This window comes from Haemaphysalis longicornis, unplaced genomic scaffold (assembly GCF_048455015.1).
Source record: "Haemaphysalis longicornis isolate Haplotype H1 unplaced genomic scaffold, Haemaphysalis longicornis Haplotype H1 scaffold_9, whole genome shotgun sequence".
In the NCBI taxonomy this organism is placed as follows: Eukaryota; Metazoa; Arthropoda; class Arachnida; order Ixodida; family Ixodidae; genus Haemaphysalis; species Haemaphysalis longicornis.
In genome coordinates this window covers 156,888,630-156,911,126 of record NW_027526460.1, presented here as the reverse complement: position 1 = coordinate 156,911,126, position 22,497 = coordinate 156,888,630, and the positions used below count along the sequence as shown (strand labels likewise).

Here is a 22,497-nt window from a genome sequence, read left to right as displayed (position 1 = left end):
AGACCCAATTCTCTACACAACCGTACTCTAATAGACCCTCTGCAAAAAGGCGGACAACACTGAGAATTCAGCGGTGGTAACACTGGTGGTGAACGCGACGACGCCATTAGAAAGGAAGCAGGTCGTAGCAACGCCGTGGCGGTGGCACGTTTTCGCCCACGGCTTCACGAGTCTGTTGCCCCACGACGCGTATGCAATTACGTGGACGGTGGACGGTAGCTACTGCTTAGAAACTCTGTGCTCGCAGCCTTTTGGCTTCCTTTCTAATGGCGGCGCAGCGGGTGCAGTGTTGCCAGAGTGGCTTGCTGCTTTTCCGCCAACGCTTTGGCCATTTTGCAAAGGGTCTATTGGATTGGATTTCCAATCCAATCTAATACAATCTAATTTAATCCAATCCAATCCAATCCAAATCGAATCCAATCCAATGCTCCTCGCGCTTGCGCAGCATGGCCCCTCAAGGTACACGCGAAACTACTCAGCCTTGGCCAGTGTAGCTGACGCTACAAAACTTGTTCTATCATACGCTAATTAGTGTCCACAGAAGAGCGAAACCGCGGGGGGCCGACGCGCTACTTCCCGCATGATGTAAAAAAGGCGATACGCAAGCACTCTAGCGCACCCAGGAACAACGCAAAGAAATTGTGTACGCTAATATTGCGCACGGTTTCCTACGCTAAAACGCTCTGTTAAAATTGACTACGCAGCGCAGCCTTGGTAGAGTTGGAGGTAACAGGCATGTGAATATTCCGGGCCTGCAATAACCATCGCCAGCGGCGCCGCGGCTTGGCAGCTTCCGACTTTCGGTGCGGCTTGAATTGTTCTTGTATATTTATTGTTGTTTATGACTTATTAAAGTTAACGTGTAAAGAAAGATTTTACGTGTTTCTTTCAGAACTTGTGTACGCGCTTCTCGTCCTGGTGTTCGTCACGTGACTCTTCGAACATCCGCTCAGCCGCTGCTTACGTCACCTTTGCTGGGCGACTGAGAGCTTCATTTTTTTTATTATTTACGAGGTTATTTTAAAGGCACTGCGCCACAGACTGGCATAGCATTCGTTTTCTGGGAACGCCAACCTATCCATTTAGACCGACTTCAGTTTTGTCTTGAGTGTTCCTTTAAGGCAATGGTACCGCATTTTTGCCGCTTGCTGCTCCTTTGGGAGGTATCAATAAATATATCGGCAAATAAATCTATGCGCGTACTTCGGTTTTTCAGTTTCACGTGGTCGTGTGTCCGTCAGGGGTTAGCGCATTTCATTTTTCCTGACACCAGTTGAGTCTTCGCATATTTTCAGAAGCCTACTGGCAAATTCAAAGCACCTACAAGTTTTATTTGAAACTGTAGAGGCCGTAATGCATTTCTCTTCGGCCTACTTCAATTCATAAGAGCAGCCAGAAAATTTGCATAAAAAGACGTAGCCGTACTGTGTTTCTGGTTACTTCTGTGGAACACGTGGGCACTCAGATTGATTGCCCCTAATGATAGGTGCGTTTTGTTTCTGAAATTTCAACAGTGCTACAAGTGTCCCGATCAGCTGAAACATACATCTGAGCACAAATTTTGTACTGCTAAACGAATTGTATAACTACAGCAGCCATTAAATGATGTGCGTGTTTGATTCATTGCGCAAACCAATTATCATCAGTGACACCCGTTACAAACGCCTTTTCTGAAACTGGTGAACCGCGCTTGCAAAACACGCGTCCTTTTATAGAGTTTCTGTATACGACCAGCGTTTCCCATTGCCGCCTTTAGACTAGCCTTGCCTCTCTCGATTTTTCTAGACGAGACAGCTTCCGTTTGTCGGTATCGATTTTCAAGCGTCCTATGAGCTCTACCGAGACCATGCAGTAACAGCACACACCATGATTTAAAAACGCTGCAGAGACATCTAAAATTGTATTCTGAGATGTAAGGCGCGATAGCGCTACTTCGACTCCCACTGAGCGCTTTCGTACGCAGTTGCCGCACTTCCGGTCGTCTTGGAGGGACACACAATCAAACCTTGCCAATCCCTTCGAGTACTTCGCCTCCACATTCAAGCCGGTGGTAAAAGTAACGTCGCGATCCAACACTTGACGAAAACCACTAAACAGGTCACTCACATGATACGCCGAATGGCAAACAGACAAGGGCGACTCAAGGAAACAGGCAGCCATCGCCTTGTTCAGGCATTTGCGCTCTGCGGGAACACCTACCGCATACCTTATTTTATTTTAGGCAAAAAAACACGGCGACATTATTACCACCCTCCTGCCGAAAGCAACAAAGTACGCTTCAGCATTCCCACGAGCACGTCCACCGACCGGATGCTGAGAATGAGCCTGCCCAATAGTCTAGACGAGTTAATGGAAGGCTATCTCTCAAGCCAAAAGTCAAGGCTAGCCAAGACTCAGACGGGAAGAAAAGCCTTCGAGAAAATCAAGTGGGCTTCCGACACTGGACACCGAGTATTATAATTTTCTGACCATTGGAGAGCGCAAGTCACTCTTCGTCTTCTACAAAGGATAATGTACCCCGTCCACCACACAGGCCGGCTGAAAGCGAGAGCTAATGCCTTCAACAAGGTATATGGAGCCAACAAAAACACGGTCTATAGTGACGCAGCAGCTCTACCTGGACTACAGGCCAAGATTGCAGTAGTGACAACCACGCCCGATCTTGTCACAAGTGCTACTGTATGTTCGACTAAAGAAGCGGAAGAATTAGCCATCGCGCTGGCCATCACGCAGACCACAGCCCGTACAATCATCACGGACTCTCAAGAAGCGTACCGAAGTTACCAATCGGGATGGGTGGCCCCTCTACCACATAGAATATTATCAAGTCAATCCCCCGACCAAAGGTGCAAATCGTGTGGACCCCTGCCCACGCCTCCATGGAGGGCAACGAATATGCTCACGAACAGGCCCGCGCACTGACCAACCACTCCCTCGAGGGTACGGTAGAGCTTATCCCACTCACTACATTTCGAAAGATCACTCAGCACTACAGGCTTAGTAGGAGAACATTCCCACTCCCACATCCAAGCCTCACAAAGGATCAGGAAATAACTGTAAGACTTCTTCAGTCAAATATATATATATCCTCCCAGAAATAAGATTTAGCGCAGCGAAAGACACGGACGGTGAAAAGGGCGAGGCGGGCGCAAACTTGCAACTGGTTTTTATTGAAAAGACGACATGCATATATACATTAGGCGTAATCACACACGTGGTCTAATTTTGTTTTTTAACAGGCATCCGGTGAGGGCACATATCAACAAACATCTAAAAGTTATCCAAGAACGCACATTCTTTTGCGTAGATTAGCATCGATGGCACGCTCACGCAGTTATCTCCCTTTCGCTTGATGTAGAAGGCTCCACGTGCCGTTGCGTCCCGACTTCGTTTCAGAATTTTTTGTTTTGTCAAATTCGGGTACACAGTGACATTCCTTGCAGGGGGACGGCACGTGCGATCCCGTCCCATTTTTCATGGAAAGGGCGTGCTCTCGTAGTCGCTCATTCACACATCGACCAGTTTGGCCGATGTATATTTTGCCACAATCCAACGGTATCTGATACACAACACCTTCAATGCAATTTACAAAAGGTTTAGCGTGCTTCTTTTCGCATGTTTTGGGAGGTTTCCTTGCAGGGTCGGTTCGTGCGTATAGCGTGCCAAGGTTAAGTGGTGCTGAAAACACGTGGGACCTTATACCTCGTGGCGACCTTCTTTAGATTATGCGCGACTCGGTGCGCGTAAGGTATAACTTCAGGGCGCGTTTTTTTGTGCAAGGGTTCTGAGTGAGCTTTTTTCAAGGAGGTTTTTGTTTTACGAAGCAAAGCCTTAGTCACACCAGTGAGCATTGAGCGCGGAAAGCCTGCGGCTTCTAGTCTGGTCATCTGATGGCCAAAACTTTTTTTCCGTGGTTATTACAGAAATAAGATTTAGCGCAGCGAAAGACACGGACGGTGAAAATTACGGGACGGGCGCTAACTCGCAATTGGTTCAGCAGAGCCCTTGAATCTTGTTGCTTCAGTCGTACCGTCCGAGCGGCAGCACTGCCGTATTTTCGCGGACGCCTGGTGAGTACCGATAATAGCGGACGGCTAGAAGCCACGGCGAAATCGAAGAATGAGCCTAATAATGCGATGGCGTTAAAATCTTAACAGGGCGAACACAACTGGACGGACAATTAGAAAGCACGTAGAAAACAGACGGGAGCGGACTTTTGAGCGTCCAAGCAAATGCATGTCAAAACACAACAAATCTCAGAGATATGAAGATACAGACAGCAAAAACAGCGATTCAGCACCGTTTTAAGAATAAAGGAATCTGTCTAAAAATTTTATCTCTTTACCGAACAGACACAAGGATGGTGAGCTTGTGCATTTTTCATTCGCTCGGTGTATGTATTAGGCTAGTAGAAAAGGGGGTGAGCCGCCAAGAGCCGTCCCAATATGTCTTTTAACGTAACAAGCTCGTGATGAAGATTATCGGCACGAGGGAGGATTAATTACTCTCAACCACCTTTCGCCCCTCTGGGAAACAAGAACGAAGCCCCAGTTTCATCGAACCCGCTGCGAAAGCTTGAGGCTAGCCTAAGAAGAAGAAGAAAATACGAGCCATACCCAACCGCCTTTGCCGACACATAAGACGTGTATTCGCGGCTGCGTTACTGCCAGGACAGTGATGCCGACTTTTACCCCGTTAGTCCTGTCGCCTGCCCTGTCGACGTCTCTGATCTGTGATATAGAGATGGACAATGGAGGCCCTACTAGAAAGAAGGTGTATCGTCCGGGACCAATGAACGCAATTTATCGAGCAGGTTGAAGACGTTTTCCTCACCGAACACGAAAACCAGTGTAGACTACAAATGAACTGGCATTACATAACTCTATTAGAAACCGCTGTCTCTCTTTCTGGGCGAAACACACCCCCGTGCTATCCGATATACATCTACTGCTCAGAAGAAGCCGCAGTGACCTTGAGTGTAGGGAGGCATGCGCGATTACAGAACAACGTTGACGACTTCAACGTTGCTTATTGCACATCCAAAGCAACAAATACTGCATTAACTTCCCCCGTTGAAACGACGCTTAAAGCGTCGTTTAAAACCAACGCTTACCACCTCGAGAGCTGGCATGAAGAAATCAACAAGACATCTGAAGAGAAAGCGGGAAAGGAAGGAGGCTTCTGGGTCGTCGGCACATGTTGAAGTTCCCTGAATTTGTCGACCGCCAGACACCAAAAGTGCCGTCTTTCTTCCGTTACCCCTCTTGGCTACCTGGCTCTGGCTCCCCTGATGCCACGCTCTGCGGAGGTATTCGTCAACAAAGCTAGGGCAAGCACCGCTTTTATACCCCACATCACTAGAAAATGGATTTACTCAACAGGGTCTCCACTTCGTTACTGTCCCCACTGCCGGATGACCGTATTCGCCACCTTTGACTACCTAGTCTGTCGCTGCTCCGCGCTTTCACTGTACCGGCCTATAAGCTCATCAATTCCATGAATCCCGATGCCTCAGAAGATGATCCTCCATTTGAAGATCCTAATTTTCTCAGAGCCCTTGGGCTGTTCGGCGTAAAGAGTGGTCTGTCAAGATTAGTGTCGACCGGGGTCTACCCCGGTAGTGAAAATGGTCCTATAAGATATGACCTGCCTTAGCATGGTCTCCGCTGATTGAAAGTGTGGCCGCACTCCAGCGGCGATAGCGCTGGGGCTGAGTGACAACCAATGAGAGCGGGCCACGCGGCGCCGGTGCGCAAGCAGCCACGAACGCCACGAGCGTGGAATAAAACGGGACCCCAGTTTCTGGGGGCACGGCATAGCGTTCAGACGTGTCTCGGCTCGTCTCTCTGGTGCCCAGGACGCTGCAGCGGAGTCAGGGAGCCAGAATGGACCCTCATCGCGACACCGACGACAATTCTTCGTCCCCCGCTGCCTCTTCACATGGCATCTCCGCCCTCGCCTGTCGTTTGCCCCCCTTCAGCGATCAGCACCCCGACGTGTTGGTCCTCCAAGCCGAGGCAAGTGTCCGAGTGAGCCACATCACGTCGCAAGAGACCCGCTTCACCCATCTCCAACAGTCGCTACCTATTGAGATCGCAGTCGAAGTTCGTGACATCCTCGCAAACCCACCTACCACGAACCCTTACGACACATTAAAGGCTGCCATCTTGAGCCGCACGAGGCCTTCGGAACGTCAGCGTTTCCAGTGGCTGCTTTCTGCGGAGGAGTTGGGTGAACGTCGAACTTCGCAGCTCCTTCCGGAACTGCAAATCCTGCTTGGCGACACACCTTCTGCCACGGACTCCCGCTTGCTGAAGGAACTTTTCCTACAACGGCTTCCCTCGTCTGTGCAGATGATCCTCGCTACGGCTTCTGACCTTGCCTTGCCACAATTGGCCGTGCACGCCGACAAGATAACGGAAGTCACCACATTACATTCGTCTCCAACCACAGTGGCATCCGCTTGATCTCCCGAACATACCACAGTGGGTGCTTCTACCACCTTGCCCTCACCGGCATCCAACGACGTCACCACTCTACACAAGAGCGCATGCAAAACCTGGAGGAGCTTGTCCCGTCTGCTGGCTACCGCTCGTCGCAACGGTGCAACACTCGTCGGTTTCACCGTTCTCGCCGTCCCTCGTCGCCGCAAGTTTACCGTCAGGAGTACAAAACGCGCCAGCAGCCTTGTCACACTAATTCCTTGTGCTAGTACCATCGCCGCTTCGATGCAGCGGCGCAACGTTTCCCCCGTCCTTGTGGCTGGTCGGGAAACGCGGCGAGGAATCGTTAGCGGCGACGACCGATTCACCAGCCAGCGACAGTCGTCTGTTCTACGTCACGGATGCAACGAGTGGACAACGTTTTCTAGTTGACTCTGGTGCTGAAGTGAGTGTGCTCCCTGCTAATTCCTTTGACCGCACTCAACCACCAGTGTGCCATCTCCAAGCTATTAACAACTCCAGCATCCCCGTGCACAGGAAAAAATCCCTGATGGTAAACATTGGCCTACGCCGTGCGTTCTACTGGATTTTTCTCGTGGCCAACGTGAGTCACGTAATTCAAGAAGCCGATTTCCTTTCGCACTTTGACCTTCTTGTTGACATGGCCCGAAAAAGAATCCTGGATGCCGCAACCGGCCTTTCTGTCACAGGCCGATCCTCTACCGTCTACCCGTTCGCCATTGCGCTTCTTTGCGACCTACCTTCTCCGTACCGGGAGTTGCTGAATGAGTTTCTTTCCTTGACTGCACCTCCCCACAGGACAAACGCAGTGAAGCATGACGTCGTTCATCAGATCATTGCAACTGGTCCCCCTACGCATGCCGTGGCGCGTCGCCTGGCTCCGGAGAAACATAAAATCGCGGAGCAGGAATTTCATCACATGGTCGAGATCGGCATTGCTCGCCCGTCCTCGATCAACTGGTCCTCGTCATTACACATGGTCCCGAAGAAATCAGGTGACTGGAGAATCTGCGGTGATTACCGCTCCTTGAACGTGGCCACTGTACCCGACAGGTGCCCCCTACCAATATACAGGACTTCACCAATAACCTAAGCGGATGTACCATATTTTCAAAGCTTGACCTCCAAAAAGCCTACCACCAAATCCCTGTAGCCCTGGATGACGTCAAGAAAACTGCCATCATTACGCCGTTTGGCCTTTCGTTCACCCGGATGCCTTTCGGGTTGCGCAACGCAGCTGAGACTTTTCAACGCTTCATAGATGTCGTCCTCCGTGGCTTACCTTTTGTTTTCGCCTACATAGATGACGTTATTGTCACCAGTTCATTGTCATCCGAGCATCTGTACCATCTACGGATAGTTTTCGAACGCCTAGCAGAGCATGGCCTCATCCTTAACAGTGAAAAGTGCGCATTCGGGTTGCCGTCGCTGGAGTTTCTTGGTCACCTCGTCGACCGCAATGGAATTCGCCCTCTACCGGACAAAGTGAAGGCCATAATCAACTTCCCTCGGCCTCAGTCCTTACGCCAACTGCGCCGTTTTCTAGGACTGGTAAATTATTACCGACGGTTCATCCCAAACTGTACGGCCATTGTGCACCCTCTCGAAATTTCCCTTCAAGCTTCCAAGTCTCCAAAGTGCAGGCTTGAATGGCCTGAAACTGCCGATCGCGCATTCACTACCATCAAGGAGCGTCTGGCTTCTGCTACTCTCCTTGTGCACCCGCGCCACAACGCTCCCAGGAGCCTGATGGTAGACGCTTCCCTCTGTGCGGTTGGAGGTGTACTTCAGCAACACATCCGTGGCACCTGGCACCCGCTCGGTTTCTTTTCGAAGAAGCTTTCTCCAACTCAGCAACGCTACAGCACTTTCGGGCGGGAGCTCCTGGCGGCATACCTCGCTGTAAAGCATTTCCGTTTTTTCCTTGAGGGCCGCAGCTTCGTGATCACCGATCACAAGCCTCTTACGAACGCCTTGAAGACATCGAAGACTACATATTCTCTCCGAGAGACGCGACACTTGGCGTATCTGGCAGAGTTCACGACTGAGATTCAGCATGTAAAGGGAGTCAACAACATCCCAGCCGACGCCCTTAGCCGTATTCAGGCCATACAACCGATACAACGCTCCGGTTTCAGTTCTCAGGAGTTGGCTCAAGCCCAACGAGATGACGAGGAGCTCCGCACTCTGCGTTCTCCAAACAGTTTCTCTCTACAACTCCAGGACATTATCTGCCCTGATTCGGGAATCAGCATTGTTTGCGACATCGACCCGGTTTCAAGCCGCAGACGAACGTACCTTTCTGCTTCTCTCAGGCGCATTGCTTTCAAGTCCATTCACCGTCTCTCTCATCCTGGAGTTCGTGCCTCATGCTGTTTGGTTGCCGAGAAATACGTCTGGCCTGGCATGAATTCGGACGTACGCGCATGGGCTCGTTCCTACCCCGCCTGCCATCAATGCAAGGTTTCTCGGCTTACCACATCACCTCTGGCCCTTTTCCCTTTCCGGACTCTAGGTTCTCCACAATTCACGTCGACCTCGTGGCCCGCCACCATCATCTAAGGGCTACCGTTATATCTTGACAGTGATCGACCTTTTTACTCGCTGGCCGGAGGCTGTTCCAATCGACGATATTACTGTTGAGACTGTTGCTTTCACACTTTTGTCCACGTGGATCGCCCGTTTTGGCGTGCCTTCGCAAGATATCACTGACCGTGTCCGCCAATTTGAGTTCACGCTCTTTCACCATTTCACATGCCTACTCGGTGTAACTCTCCTGAAAACAACGGCAGACCATCCTCAAGCCAACGGCATGGTCGAAAGGTTTCATCGGCAGCTAAAAGCCTCACTGATGGCGCACGAGTCCCCTGAACAGTGGACAGTTCACCTTCCTCTGGTGCTGCTAGGATTACGCACTGTCATCAAAGACGATCTTGGTTGTACCACCTCTCAAATTGTCTATCGCACGTCTTTGCGCTCACCGGCACACTTCCTGGTCCCTCCGCAGCCGCACGACAACCTTTCCTCCCCTGGCCTGTCTTATGTAAACGATTTAACCCCGTTTTAAGTGCGAATTCACTTCTTAAGCGAGCCTGAATCGTCCGCCGCCGTCGTCCGCATAGCAACAGCTGCGGGTGCGCGCGCTCCTCGTCTTCCCTAGCAACGGGGGGAGATGGGCGCGCGCTACTCTCCTCCTCCTCTCTCCGCTCAGTGACTGCGGGTGTTGGGCGCCTCCTCTCCACTTCGGGCGGGAGAGCTCTCGCTCGCGTAGCGGGCGCTCCGCATTCCGACGCGTGAGGGCGCTCGTGTAGCGGCCGCGTGGCGCGGGAGGGTATTAGTCGAGCGCGCGCCGTCGTCGAGAGCGGTCGCTGGTCCTGCATCTCGATAACGATGATGGCGGACCGGGCAACGGTACCAGCAATAACGAGTGAAATATCTTTCTTTGTAGTTGTGTGCGTGTGTGTGATCTCTCGACTACTCATTAAGATCACGATATCCACCGTAATCGCGCAATCAACAACCGTGCATTCACTTACACACTCTCCCCCTCGGGGAAGTGCGAGGGAATTTTTTCAGCTATATCCGTCCCACAACCACCACGTTGGTGTTCCACTCAGCACACTTTTATTCATCCAAACTTTTCTGACACTCAATACTCATTCATCCGTGTCGACAGTACCCGCCGGTCACTTCAACCGCCATAAACCGGCCCTCATCTCGTCATTTCACGCTCTGAGAAGACGTTTACAGTTCGCATCAACGGCCGCGACACGGTCGTTTCCATCGATCGCCTCAAGCCCGCTTTCACCAAAGCTGCCCCGCCTGCGTTCCACTCCACCACCCACCATTCCACCCTGAACACCACCACTCTCCCTTCCGTTCGCACCACGACCCGTGAACCTCGCACGCAAAGATTGTGCGTTTTGCTGTGCCGCTTTCTACGAGGACTCTTCCTCCGGACTCCGTCTCAAGGGGTGACTGAGGGGCTATGTGGCGGCGCTCCAGCGGCGATAGCGCTGGGGCTGAGTGACAACCAATGAGTGCGGGCTACGGGGCGCCGGTTCGCAAGCAGCCATGAACGTCACGAGCGCGGAATAAAACCGGGCCCCAGTTTCTGGGTGCACGGCATAGCGTTCAGACGTGTCTCGGCTCGTCTTTCCGTCGCGTTCGCAACAAAGGAAATTCCTGTGTGGCCTTTATGGACACATCATTTTTAATCTGTGCTACTCCTCACTTCCCTCCTTCCTCCTCCCCAATAAAGGACTACAACAACAACGTCGACCGCATGAAATCCCTAAAATGTCGCCAAGAAGTCACAAAGGAACGACCACGCTAAAAAAGAATAAATTGAGGACGCGTTTCCTTTGCAATGTGATTCATTTAAGATGCCAGTGGAACCAGAGAGTGCGGACTGTCAAGATAAAAAGGAAACATAGACGAGCGAGCAGTTTAAATACGGCGGAGAGGGTGAAGCGACAGAGGAAACAAAGAAAGTTCGTTCCTTGGATTTAAAAAAGTCTTCAGAACGGAAGAGGAAATCAGGAAAGCAAACATCTGTGAGCAACGAAAATGCCTGCTGGCGAACAAAGCGTTTTGGTCCCACAAGCAGTGGTGAATTCGTCGAAACAGATCTACGCTTCGGTGCCGTAAAAAGAATGTTATCATCGCTGGAAGCAGAAGCGGCGATGTTCTAGACACTGCTTGCCTCTACGCATATCAATGACGTTGCTTGTGAACTGTACTGGATTGCTGCCATGGACTCTAAACACGCCATGAATTTTGTAGCCATTTTCGCGCGGGGGAGGATGTTGAAAAAGATGACACTTCACCTCCCTCGTGCCCATCATCATCATCACGAGCTTGTTTCATTAAAAGACACATCGGGACGGCTCTTGACGGCTCGTCTTTTTTTCCACAAGGCTTCTATAATCTCTCTGTGTGTCGGTTTTATCTGACGCTCGCTTTTGGAATATCGTTTTTGCTAGTTGTGGCTCACACCCGCATCTTTTACAATGGTCCCCCGTGTGAACGGCTAAGTTACTGCGTATTGCAGTAGATGCTCTCTTGCCCGCTCATCGAAGCATCGGCCCGTGCGTCCGTTATAGAAATGGAAGCAATATAGTGGTATCTGGCAAACCACGTTACGTATGTAATTTGTAAAACGGGTTGCTTTCTTAACATTGTGCAATGCGGTGTAAGTATGGTGTGATGTGCGTTTTGCTATTTTCGAACTGGGGTTTCGCTGATTTTTTTCCGTTCCTTTACATTCTCCATGAGATTTTCACAAACGTTTGTTATAAAACCCGCAGAAAAATCAACATTATTTTGGCGCGTGACCTGCTTTTAGAGCTGTAATCTACTTTATGCTGACACGAATGGAGGACGAGAACAGCTTGAAGACAAGTTGTTGTATCACCCCTTTTGACCAAGTTTAAAGTGGAGCTATAAAAAGGCAGACGGCTCTTTTTCTTTCCCGGATTTCACATTAACCCACATGCTTGGGTGTAAAATCATGTTCGAGGTCCAACAACTGGATTAAACTTCCTCGCGGCTTTTTGAGAGTGAACCGTTTTCCTTAGAGAGAGCGATAAACTTTCTGGTGACTGTTGCGATTTTCACGACAGTGTCGCTTGCACAAGAAGCATTGATAAGCACCACACAGTCGTCTACATACCTCTACATCGTAACATCCGAGAGGTCACTGAAATCGGCGGCTGCGCACCGGTCTAAGAATAGGGCGGGTGCAACAGAAGAGCCCTGTTTCGCCCTTTTAAGAGGTAGAACGTACTTCAGTGTCTGAGTTCTGAAGGTTATTTACTACTCATTCATTCATTGTCACTTGACGTATTGTTGCGAATCATGGGCATTCACATATCAAACTTATTTAGACCCCATCATCCGCCTTCAAAAACGGGCATTACGTATTATAACATTTTCTAACACTTGTGTCCGCAGCCGTTCGTTATTCTCTGAGCTTCAAATACTTCCATTCTTGCTTCTGCGTGAAATGAAGGTCTCTATAGTTGTCAACAAAATTATTCTTCATTGCCATCCTTTTTCAATAAATTTGTTTGTATTACCTACAAGGAACACTAGGAACGCTAGTAACGTGAATTTTAACTTGCCTGTAACCCGAAATACCTATGGTCAACGGCTACTACAATATTACAGAGCAAAAGTTTGGAACTCTTTACCTAAAGAAATAAAAACAGCTAATAACTTTGTATTTGCACTAAAAAGGTACTACCTATCCAACATCGCATGAACGCCGCTTCCTTTTTGTTCTGTTCAATTTTTTGTAATTATTTGGTCTTCGTGCATTGGTTAGCGATCAGTATCTTTTCACTCACCTGTTTAATGTTTGCTGCTGTATTGTGTATTTACGTAATGGGCCTACACTAGCTTCGGGTATTGGCCCAAAAGTTTGTGTGATGTATTTTGAACAACTTGTTGGTGAATAATAAAAAAACAGCTGCCTTTCTTTCGTTCGTAAAAGCCGTCGTCAAAAATAATGGCGGTGGACAGATTGATCATTCTATATCGGACCGATGCGCCGATGCTTCAGCGAGTGGGCACGAAAACGTCGACTCAGTAACATAGGCGGTCACATGGGCGACCAGTTCAAAAGCTGCGGTTCTGAGCCAGAACTATAAATCACAAATGCCTGAACGGAACCCAAGATAAAACTGAGGGAGATGATAAAATCTTACTGCACAAATGGAATACAAAATGCACAAGCACACCATCCATGTCACTGTTTGATAAAGACATCAAATTCCTAGACGGAGTCCTTTAATTCTGAAATTGTGTAGAATCGCTTTTTTCCGTCTGCACCTTCATACCTTATAAATTTAGGACGGACGTAGGAATGGACACAGGCGAACGCTCCGTCACTTCATGTACTGAGTCTGCAACACACATTGAGGAAAAGGCAATTTTATCGAGAATGCCCAGCAGAAAACGACATGGTTCTTGTATTCTGTAAGCTGTCACAAAAACATTGTATGACAATTCGCCGCGAGAACAACTACATCATCAGGGCGACTTTTATTTACGTTCCATGTGCAGTTCAAACCAAAGTTGAGAGGTTGCGGAATTCCCGTGTCAAGTATCACTGCCTCTGCGGGAGGTAAACGCAGTCCCATGTTTTTTCGCTAAGATAAACCTCTAGTCCTTCTAAGTGTCATTAGGTAATTTCAAACACACAGTCTGTTCCTTTACCAAGTGATGAGGAACTTAAATATGTGTGCATTAAAACAACGCCACCAGGGATCTCTGCTGAGCTGATGGGGAAGTCCTATTTTCCGCTGAAGACGACAGCTTGCATGCATGTAGCTGCATGTACACGGGGCACTCCAACAGCATGATATTGGTGTCACTGAAAAGATCTCATACTTAGAATAAAATCTTCGTACTGTTTCTTCGCGCTACTCACCTACTTTGAATTATCGATAACTTCTAATGATTAAACCGTGAATTAACGACCTTTCCCTGCACCTGAGGTACAGCAATCAGAAGGAGTTACGGTTTGTTCAAGCTGCTATAAGACCGTAACTGCTGATCCAACGTATTCACAAGGACCGCAGCAACTTATTTTGTGCAGTATTAACCGTGTTGCCTCGCAATAGCTACTTTAACGTCATGTCGAATCTCAAAAGAAAATGCTACAGACAACAATTATACGTGCATGAAATTCAGTATTTGCAGCACTACTCACTCGAAAATGTTCCCATGCTGTTCAGCAACCTCTGGCAACTTCCTGGCCCGAGTCTCCGGCAGGAAAAGCGTAACGATGCCGCTCGCCAGGCAGCCAATCGCCATCACCATGTACGGCACTTCATTCCCGTACTGTTTCACCTGCAGCAAGGTTTGCAGCAGTGCACACAGATGGTGGTGAAGTTAAAAAAAATGTTATTAATGATATTTGTCACTCACTGTTATTATTACATTATGTTCGGATATTGTGACTCGGATAGAGACGAAATACGGGAGCTCATGCGTGCTTAGCTTTCCACACCCGTAAATGTATTCGGCAGGTCTAAAGCAGCGTTGCGGAGTTACCACTCCGGAATTGGAATGACTGCGGAGACATTCCGACTTTTCAATATTCCGGAATGGAACGTGAATGGAATGAGACAACGCTTGGAGGAATGGAATCAGAATGAAATTGAGCGTCTTTTGCCTCGAATATGATGGGAATGGAATGGTGATTTTCAGATTACAGTGTTACCATCGCTGGCGCCTTCCGGCTACTTAAGTATTCTACGGTTGCATTTTTGAAGCTTGTTCAATCTCAAAATTCTAAACAGTGTTTTTCCGGGTCTTTTCTAGCCCAAATACACTTCTTATAATCCTTGTTGGCACTTTGTACTGAAAAAAAAAGTGTTTTAATGCTATTGCTCACAGGGCCTTCAAAGAATGCAGTTACGTGAGCGCGAAAAGGAACAGGAGTTTTGGAAGACGTGTTAAAGCTAGAACCGAAAACATATGTGGGATGTTAGTGGTTTCTGGAGCACCAGTTCTTTCATATTTCTTGTTTTATTCTTCTGGGTTCCTTCGGCATTTTGGTACAACGCTGTAAGAGCTGGAAGTACATATATTTCTTTCCTGTCCCCTTTGTGCCACGGCCCATTTTTATTATTCCTCTTCGGTAACTGTCGCGGGACCTACACTAATTGACCTGTGTGGAAATACTTCGAAAGTACGGCAGTGATTCAACTGCCCTTTACACCGACGCCACTCCCTACCCCCGACAACGAGCACACGTAGCTGCCGTAGTGCGCTCCTACGCCACCACCCTCGTTGCTTCCAGCCTGCAGACAGCATCAACAAGCACGGCAGAAGAAGCCGCTATAGCCCTCGCCATCGCTCACGCTACGACTCCAACTGTCACGGTGCTCACTGACTCTCAAGCTGCCTGCCGCCGCTACGCTCAAGGCAGAGTTTCCAATCTGGCACTCCACATCCTGTCCCAACGCCGCACTCTACCGTTAACCCGCATCGTGTGGACACCGAGCCACACATCCCTCCCTGGGAATGAAGTGGCTCACGCCATGGCCCGCGATCTTCTTACCCGGGCCCTCCCAGACGAGGCCTGCCGCCCCATCCTAGACCATGGTCCCCCTGCTCTGACCCCTCTCCAACAAACCTACACCGACATCTTGTACCACTACAGGGCCTCCCGACGCACTTATCCACCTCCTCACTCTTCGCTCTCCATCTGGCGAAGACTTCAAACTAACACATACCACAACCACGTCACCCTCCACCGCATCTCCCCCACCTGCTATGCACCCAACTGCTCTCGCTGCGACACTCCCAACACGACCCTGCACCTTGTCTGGATGTGCCCACTGAACCCCCAACCATCCGATCCCCCTTCTGTAGAGCGATGGGAGAGCGCGTTGCGCAGTTGCCAGCTCAAGGACCAGGAAGCCCTGATCTCTCGGGCGAAGGCGGCGGCGACCCTGCGCGGCCTACCGGAATAGGATGGCCACCCACCGCTCCTAACTCTTTCTCTCCCCCTCCCCTCTCCCTTTTTCTGAATAAACGTTTTCCTCCTCCTCCTCCCTGTGAGCAAATGTAGCTCCACGTGTGGTTTCAGAACGATTTACTTTAGCTTTGCAGGCTGCAGTAGCGATTGCTGCTGCGATATGGAGCTCTTATTCGCTGGGGCAAAGTCCGTCCATGCCATGAACCACCGGCTGCCCATGACGAAATGTCTCCAACATATCAACACAGGTTCTTGACCATTCGGCGTGAATCATCACGTGTGCGCCGACAGCAGACGGGCGTCTGCTGTCGGCGCCACGGACGTTGTAGAACGTTTTTTGCAAATTTGTCGGCGCCAATTTGAACGTTGTAGAACGTTTTTTGCTTGACAACGCGGATCTGATAGGCAGGCTCTGTGAATTTACTAAAATAAAGAATTATTCATCTTATCTGAAAGCATTTACTGGGAAGCACATTGCTTCCCCCTTATCCCCAAGCTTCTGATATAGCTTTTTGTGGAACCAAATTACTAACTACTGCCTCGTCGCCATAATCTATGTGCAGTAGCTGTCTGCAAAATTCTTCAACGCGATCAAAACAACACGCTAAGCTATCATGCAAGGAACACATTTACGTCTATTGCATCCGCATTGAACGAACGGAATGAGACATCTTTGGAGCAGTACTGACACCGCGGGGATGGTGCTTCTAGAAATGTATCTACAAAACGGCTACGCAGGGTACAGCTTTGCACGCGTTGAAACTACATAAATGATGTATATAACAAGACGTATCGCAACAAAAACTTTCAGCTATCGCATAAACATAACTGTAAAAACTACAGCCAATGTCGGCACTGCTCTGTGCTACCGACATAATGTACATTAGAAATGAAGCTTATATTGAGCATATCGTGAGCATTCGCGGCGTTCCATTAATGTGATACGCAGTGAAAGCGATACCGTCACGTTTCCGGTCAGTGTAAGCTTCCCAGTCTCTTGAACTCACGTCCCATTGCCATTACTATGTATAAATAATCATCATCGTCGTCTTTGGACTCGCGCTGCCCCAACGTTCGGTCTGAGCAGTACAATAAACGCCGTCTCCGAGACCTCATCCCCCGCTCTCTCAAGTGGTGGAGGGTGCTCTTGATCCCGAGGCCTACCTCTCTCGGTCGCACCGCTGGAGCTACGATCGGGTCGGCGCCTGACGCTAGCAACCAGCACCAGGCAGCACGAGAGCAGCCATAGTGCTACCAACGCAGCAGCTCCTGTCCAGCCCGCCATTACTATCACCACTCGCGAGCGCGATCCTCCGTTTTTAGGTGGCCTCGATGGTGAAGACGTTGGCGAATGGGTCGAACAGTACGACAGGGCAAGCGTCTTCAACCGCTGGGACAACACGTTCAAGCTACGGAACGTGGTTTCTCCTTGGAAGATGTGGCCGAGACCTGGTGCCGCAATAATAGGGAGGAAACCCCTGATTGGAGCAGCTTTACTCAGCAACTGCGTCAGATTTTCGGCACGTCCTCTACCCTTTCGGTTGGAGCCAAAAAGAAACTGGACGCCCGCATACAACATCCGAAGGAAACCTACGCTTCCTACACAGAAGACGTCGTCGGACTGTGTCGTCGAGTTGACAAAGACATGCCAGAGGCGGATAAGGTACGACACATCATGAAAGGAATCACCTCTTTCGCTTTCAATGCCCTGGCTATTCAAAATCCAACTTCCATTGCAGAAGTGCGGGCGATATGCCAGCGCCTTGACAATCTGCAAGCTATTGGCGTCCAGCAGGATTCCTGGCCTCCCAGAACCCCTGTCAATGGGGAATACGCACCATCATACGCGAAGAGCTCCCACGGCGTGATGCTCCCTGCCCCAGAATGCCCCTGTGTGCGCACATTGACTACGGTACGTGATCGAGGAAGAGCTGGCGAGTATGACCAACAATCCCCAGCCATGACAGTCTGCTCCACTTCACATTCCAACGTACTCAGAAGCTCCGTCCCGACCACCCACTCCCGTGGAGCCACATCGTACAACCGACTGCTCCCGCTCACTTGACCGCCCTCTCTGTGCCAAAGATACCAGCACTTTATTAAAGCCGGTAGTTTTCTTGGGCTACTTAAACGAAAAAATTTCGGTCTGTCTGTATGTCTGTCTGTCTGTCCGTCTGTCTGTCTGTGACTCGATTCAGCCACCCTGCCATAGTAAAATGTATACTGCGCAATAGTCATATACTCACAGCCAAATGTGAGCGTCTAAGCCCGCTTTATATGTTCATACTTGTCAACTTTGTGAACATCAACAAGGCATTACGCAAATATAAGGCCGACAATTAACACACAAGGGATATTTACAGTGTTCCTTTACTAAAAAATTCATGGATGCATGGTTTTTCTACAGCAAATGATATTTTACATCTACTCCAAAAAACCGCCGCCTGCTGTTTCTCGCGCCACCTCCTGGCGGCATATGAGAAATCACGCGGCAACAGCAACGAAAGGTTCCACTAGCTGGGGTGCACCTTCTGCTTGTAACGCACGTGGACCACAGCAGCACGGTTCTATAAAACTTGAAGTCGGCCGCCTCGATTCACGCGCGTCTCCGCCGTACTGTAGCGCTGGCATCGAGGAAGCCGGCCTGTAGCAGTGGAACGCGATAAAATCAAATCGCCTTGAGCAAAACTTTAGTGTGTTTACCTTGGGATGAGCGCGAAAGAACAGGAACAGCATGAGAGGTGAGCGGGAAAGCAAAGCGGGGCATTTCCTTGGAAAATGACTACAAAGGCTATCGTCTTTTGACGACATTTGCAACGAGAGAAGCAGATACGCGGCCAATTTTTCCTCAACGTGGCGACCAATGCGTGCTCCAGGCGACCGGCCTGTGTGCTTCTACTGCGGCATCAGACGATATTTTGCCGCACACGCCAGCTAGATGAGCGACGAGGCTAAGCACCCTTCGAACGAGACAACTGCTTTAGCTACGGCCATCGTCAGCGTGTGTACTCCCCCGTCCAGCCCACTCGTCTAAAATATTAACGGAAGAAGACTCAGGCGAGACCGAAGCCATGGCTGCCCGTTACGGGGATCGTCACTTTACTCGCACGGTCTATCTCCATGATGATGATGATGATGAATGGAGCGTACCCAGCGGGAGATTTAACATCCTCCCGCGCCCGAGATAATCGATAGGTGCACAATAAATCCGCAATCCTAACATTTTGTCTATCCACAGTATCCACAATGCTATCCGCACTTTCGTCTCCACCGTTCGTCTTCCGTTGGGACGCGCGATGCAACCCCGCTGCTGGCTCCCACGTTGTCAATATCTGGAACGTTCTTGTGGCTATGGTCCCTTGCCTCGACATGGTACCAAAACCCCTTGCACCGACTCGGCTCACCATCCAAAATTGAGACCTGGAGCTTCAGCAGGACAGCTGACGAGGTTGATGGACGCGAGCCGCAGTGAGGGTGGTCGTCTGGATGGGATGCTGCCCGAATACCGTTGCACACGAGGGTCATTGTTCGACGGTCATTTGGCTTGTTTGCAGTGCCTCTTGTACTGACAGTACTGCCGAGCGCCTTTCGAGAGTTCAAGGCCGAGCGCAGACAGTTAATGGTACAATCTATGGTTTCTCGGTAAGCCAATGCGTCAGAGCAATATCCCTCAACCTCATCATCGTCCAGAAGCTCTATAATTTTGTCTTCAACTTCATAAAGTGCAGTGTCCTTACTTTCCAGGAGGTCAATAGCCTCTTGAAGGTCGTGAGGAGTCGCTGAGACGGCTTCAATAAGATCCGTTGCTGCCTTTAGCAGTCTAGTATGTGCGTCGCGAAGGATACGTTGATGCCGGCGCAGCTTGATCGCACGCATTCGGTCGGTCGTCACTACGTGGTTAGGGCCAGCCATGCTGACCTCCGGCTGAGGGCGGGGCTAAGCAGCGTAGTAGCAGTCAAAGGAGTGGGGTTCTACGAACCTCAAGCCGGAGGGGACGTCGTGGTCTCCTTCGCCGCACGTGTTCATTCTCCCGGGTTTCGGCACCAAAAAATATTACGGAAGAACGACGCAATCGAGACCTGGGCCATGGCTGCCCTTAGCGGGGATAACAACTTTTATGACACGGGAAAACTACATGATGATGATGATGACTGGCGCATAGCCAGCGGGAGACTTAACAGACGCCATGGACTATCCCCGCGATTCTTGCCCCATTCGGCGGCGTTATCCTTTGGCACTGCGTCATGCCTTGTCATCACTTCGACCTGTCACCAATGCTCCCAACCTACAGCAGAAAAACTGGGTGCTGCAGTTTTTGGAGGGAAAACGGCATCGCTTGGGCCGACCACAATTCCTCCTGCACTCCCGGCTAATATGCTGTCTGTTTTTGTCGCAGGTATTCAAGTGGAAGTATTAGTTGACACTTGCAGGGGCGTAGCCAGGGGAGTGGAGGGGGCACGCCGGGCCCGTGCCCCCCCGAAATGTTTCGTGCTAGGCTTGGGTGCGGTTCAAGTAGACTGAAGAAGCGCCTGAAGTCGCCTGCAAGTGCGGAACCTGGACTTTTAAGGGCATTCTTGTTGATATAACGCTGAAAACAAGGGATGCGTCAACGTCTGATCCCCGTGCCCGCTCCGGATGCTGTACATGTCAACATATATTATCAGCCCGGCTGCATTTCGCGCCGGATACACCGAGCTGCGGCGGGAACCTGCCGCGAGCTGATCGAAGCAGTCCCGCTGTTTCTCTGGCGGAACACCATGGCCGAGAAATGGCGGAGCCGCAGGAAAAGCCTCATATAGGCATACATGTGGTCTGGACTTTAGCGTGTATTGCGTTGCCTTTACACAGGTACCAAGTATAATCACAGTACAGAGCACGTCGCTGTATTTTGTTCAGTCAATTATCAATCCTGGATATGTTCATTTTTAAGTGTGAATACACTTTATAAGCGACCCCAAACCATCCACCGCCGGCGTCGGCGGCGTCGGCGGCGTCCGCAGTGCTCCTCTATAAAGAAAAACAGCATCCGGCGCCAGGTTTCGATCCGCGGACTTTGCGGCCGCAGCGCGACGCTCTACCGATCAAGCCACGGACGCGACGGTGATATCAGTGTTGACGCGCCTTATATCTTTAACGCATTCAAACTACGTCGTCAGCGGCGTGCGTTGGCGACTCAGCGGCGTTATAGCGGCTTGATAACTGCGTGGTGTACACGTGATACTACAAACCCGATGGAAGAGATGGAAGAGAAGGCGGCGAGGCGGTGGCCTGCGGGGGCCGAGCGCAAGCGCCGCAAGCGGGCCGACAACCGTCTATTCGCACTTTCACATTCTCCCCCTCGGGGAAATGCGGGGGAATTTTTTTACCGACATCGCATTTCAATTGACTATTGCAGTTCCATAATTTCTGCTGGATGAAAAGCATTGCTCTGCCCATCTTGTATTTCCTCCACATCAACAATACTACACAATTCTCTTTATTGCGGAGCTTTGTCTTTTTGGCACTATTCAATTGTTTCCGTGACCTCCCTCTTGGTTAGAATCCCCATTCTATATTTGCTTAACCGTAATTTTACTGGAGCCATGGCTGTTTCGGTTTAACGGATACAAATATAATGAAATTTAAGAGACGTGCAACAAGCTCAACATCCAACAGCAGTGCAATATGGTGTTCCGCTACGCGCACGTTTACTACTCACGTTACTTAGCACAAAAAATAACAGAAGGCGATCACTTAAAGGGACCCAGAAAAGCCTTTTAAACCAACACGCCCAGATAGCCACGTTAGTGCATTTCATTTTGTAAAAGTTACAAAAGGCCTTTATTGTCGCGTAGTACCCATATAGCGATGCAATGCCGTGGGAATTATTGATCTACATTCAGTATTAGCTGCGCCAGAAGCAATTAAGAGCACCTCTCCCCCTCTGCCGATCGATTCCTCCTCACTCTCTGGTTCTTTCAAAGCAGCTGGAAACACTGGGGATAGCCATGTGACATCGCAACGCTCGACTTCCGTTCTCCGCTAGCTACATTCCTGCGCCTAGACACGCGTCAATCGCTGCAGACCCGCCTTTGCCTCGGGATCGCGCAGAAAGGAGGAAGAGCAGCCGGAAGCGAATGGCAGTGACGTTGCCGGCGGCCGACGATCGGCCGAATCAGGGGGCGCCTCGCCTTTGCGTCAGCCACGATCTCCGTTGCGTCAGCCGCGGTGGGCGTTGCGTCAGCCGCGGTCGGCTCCCTGCGGCGGCGCGCTCAACGGCTAAGAAAGGCTATCTTCAAAAAATTGTTTACAAATTATCCGTACAACGTATGGGGCTCACACTTGGCTCAGGAATCCCCCGTTACGTCTTCTGCCACCTGAATAGATTTGATTGCCACCTCCACAAAGCTTTTCTGGGTCCCTTTAAGGACTAAGACGCACATTTGCTAGCTTCACCGCCATACTACATATACGAATGTGCCACACGTACAGTCCACTGTGATTCAAAGGTGATCTCGGGAAATTTACTCGTTCAAATGAAGCAGACAGAACACCAGCTTT

The 22,497-nt window shown here is 50.1% G+C and overlaps 1 protein-coding gene across 1 annotated transcript in view; it reads right to left on the bottom strand.

Annotated features, from left to right (window-relative positions):
* The window catches only part of LOC144152620 (uncharacterized), a 48,578-nt gene that overhangs the window by 15,082 nt on the left and 10,999 nt on the right, over nucleotides 1-22,497 (bottom strand). The window contains exon 2 of the mRNA XM_077683957.1: nucleotides 14,182-14,321. Within this exon, the coding sequence (XP_077540083.1) occupies nucleotides 14,182-14,321 (140 nt within the window). The remainder of the gene's footprint in view (nucleotides 1-14,181; nucleotides 14,322-22,497) is intronic.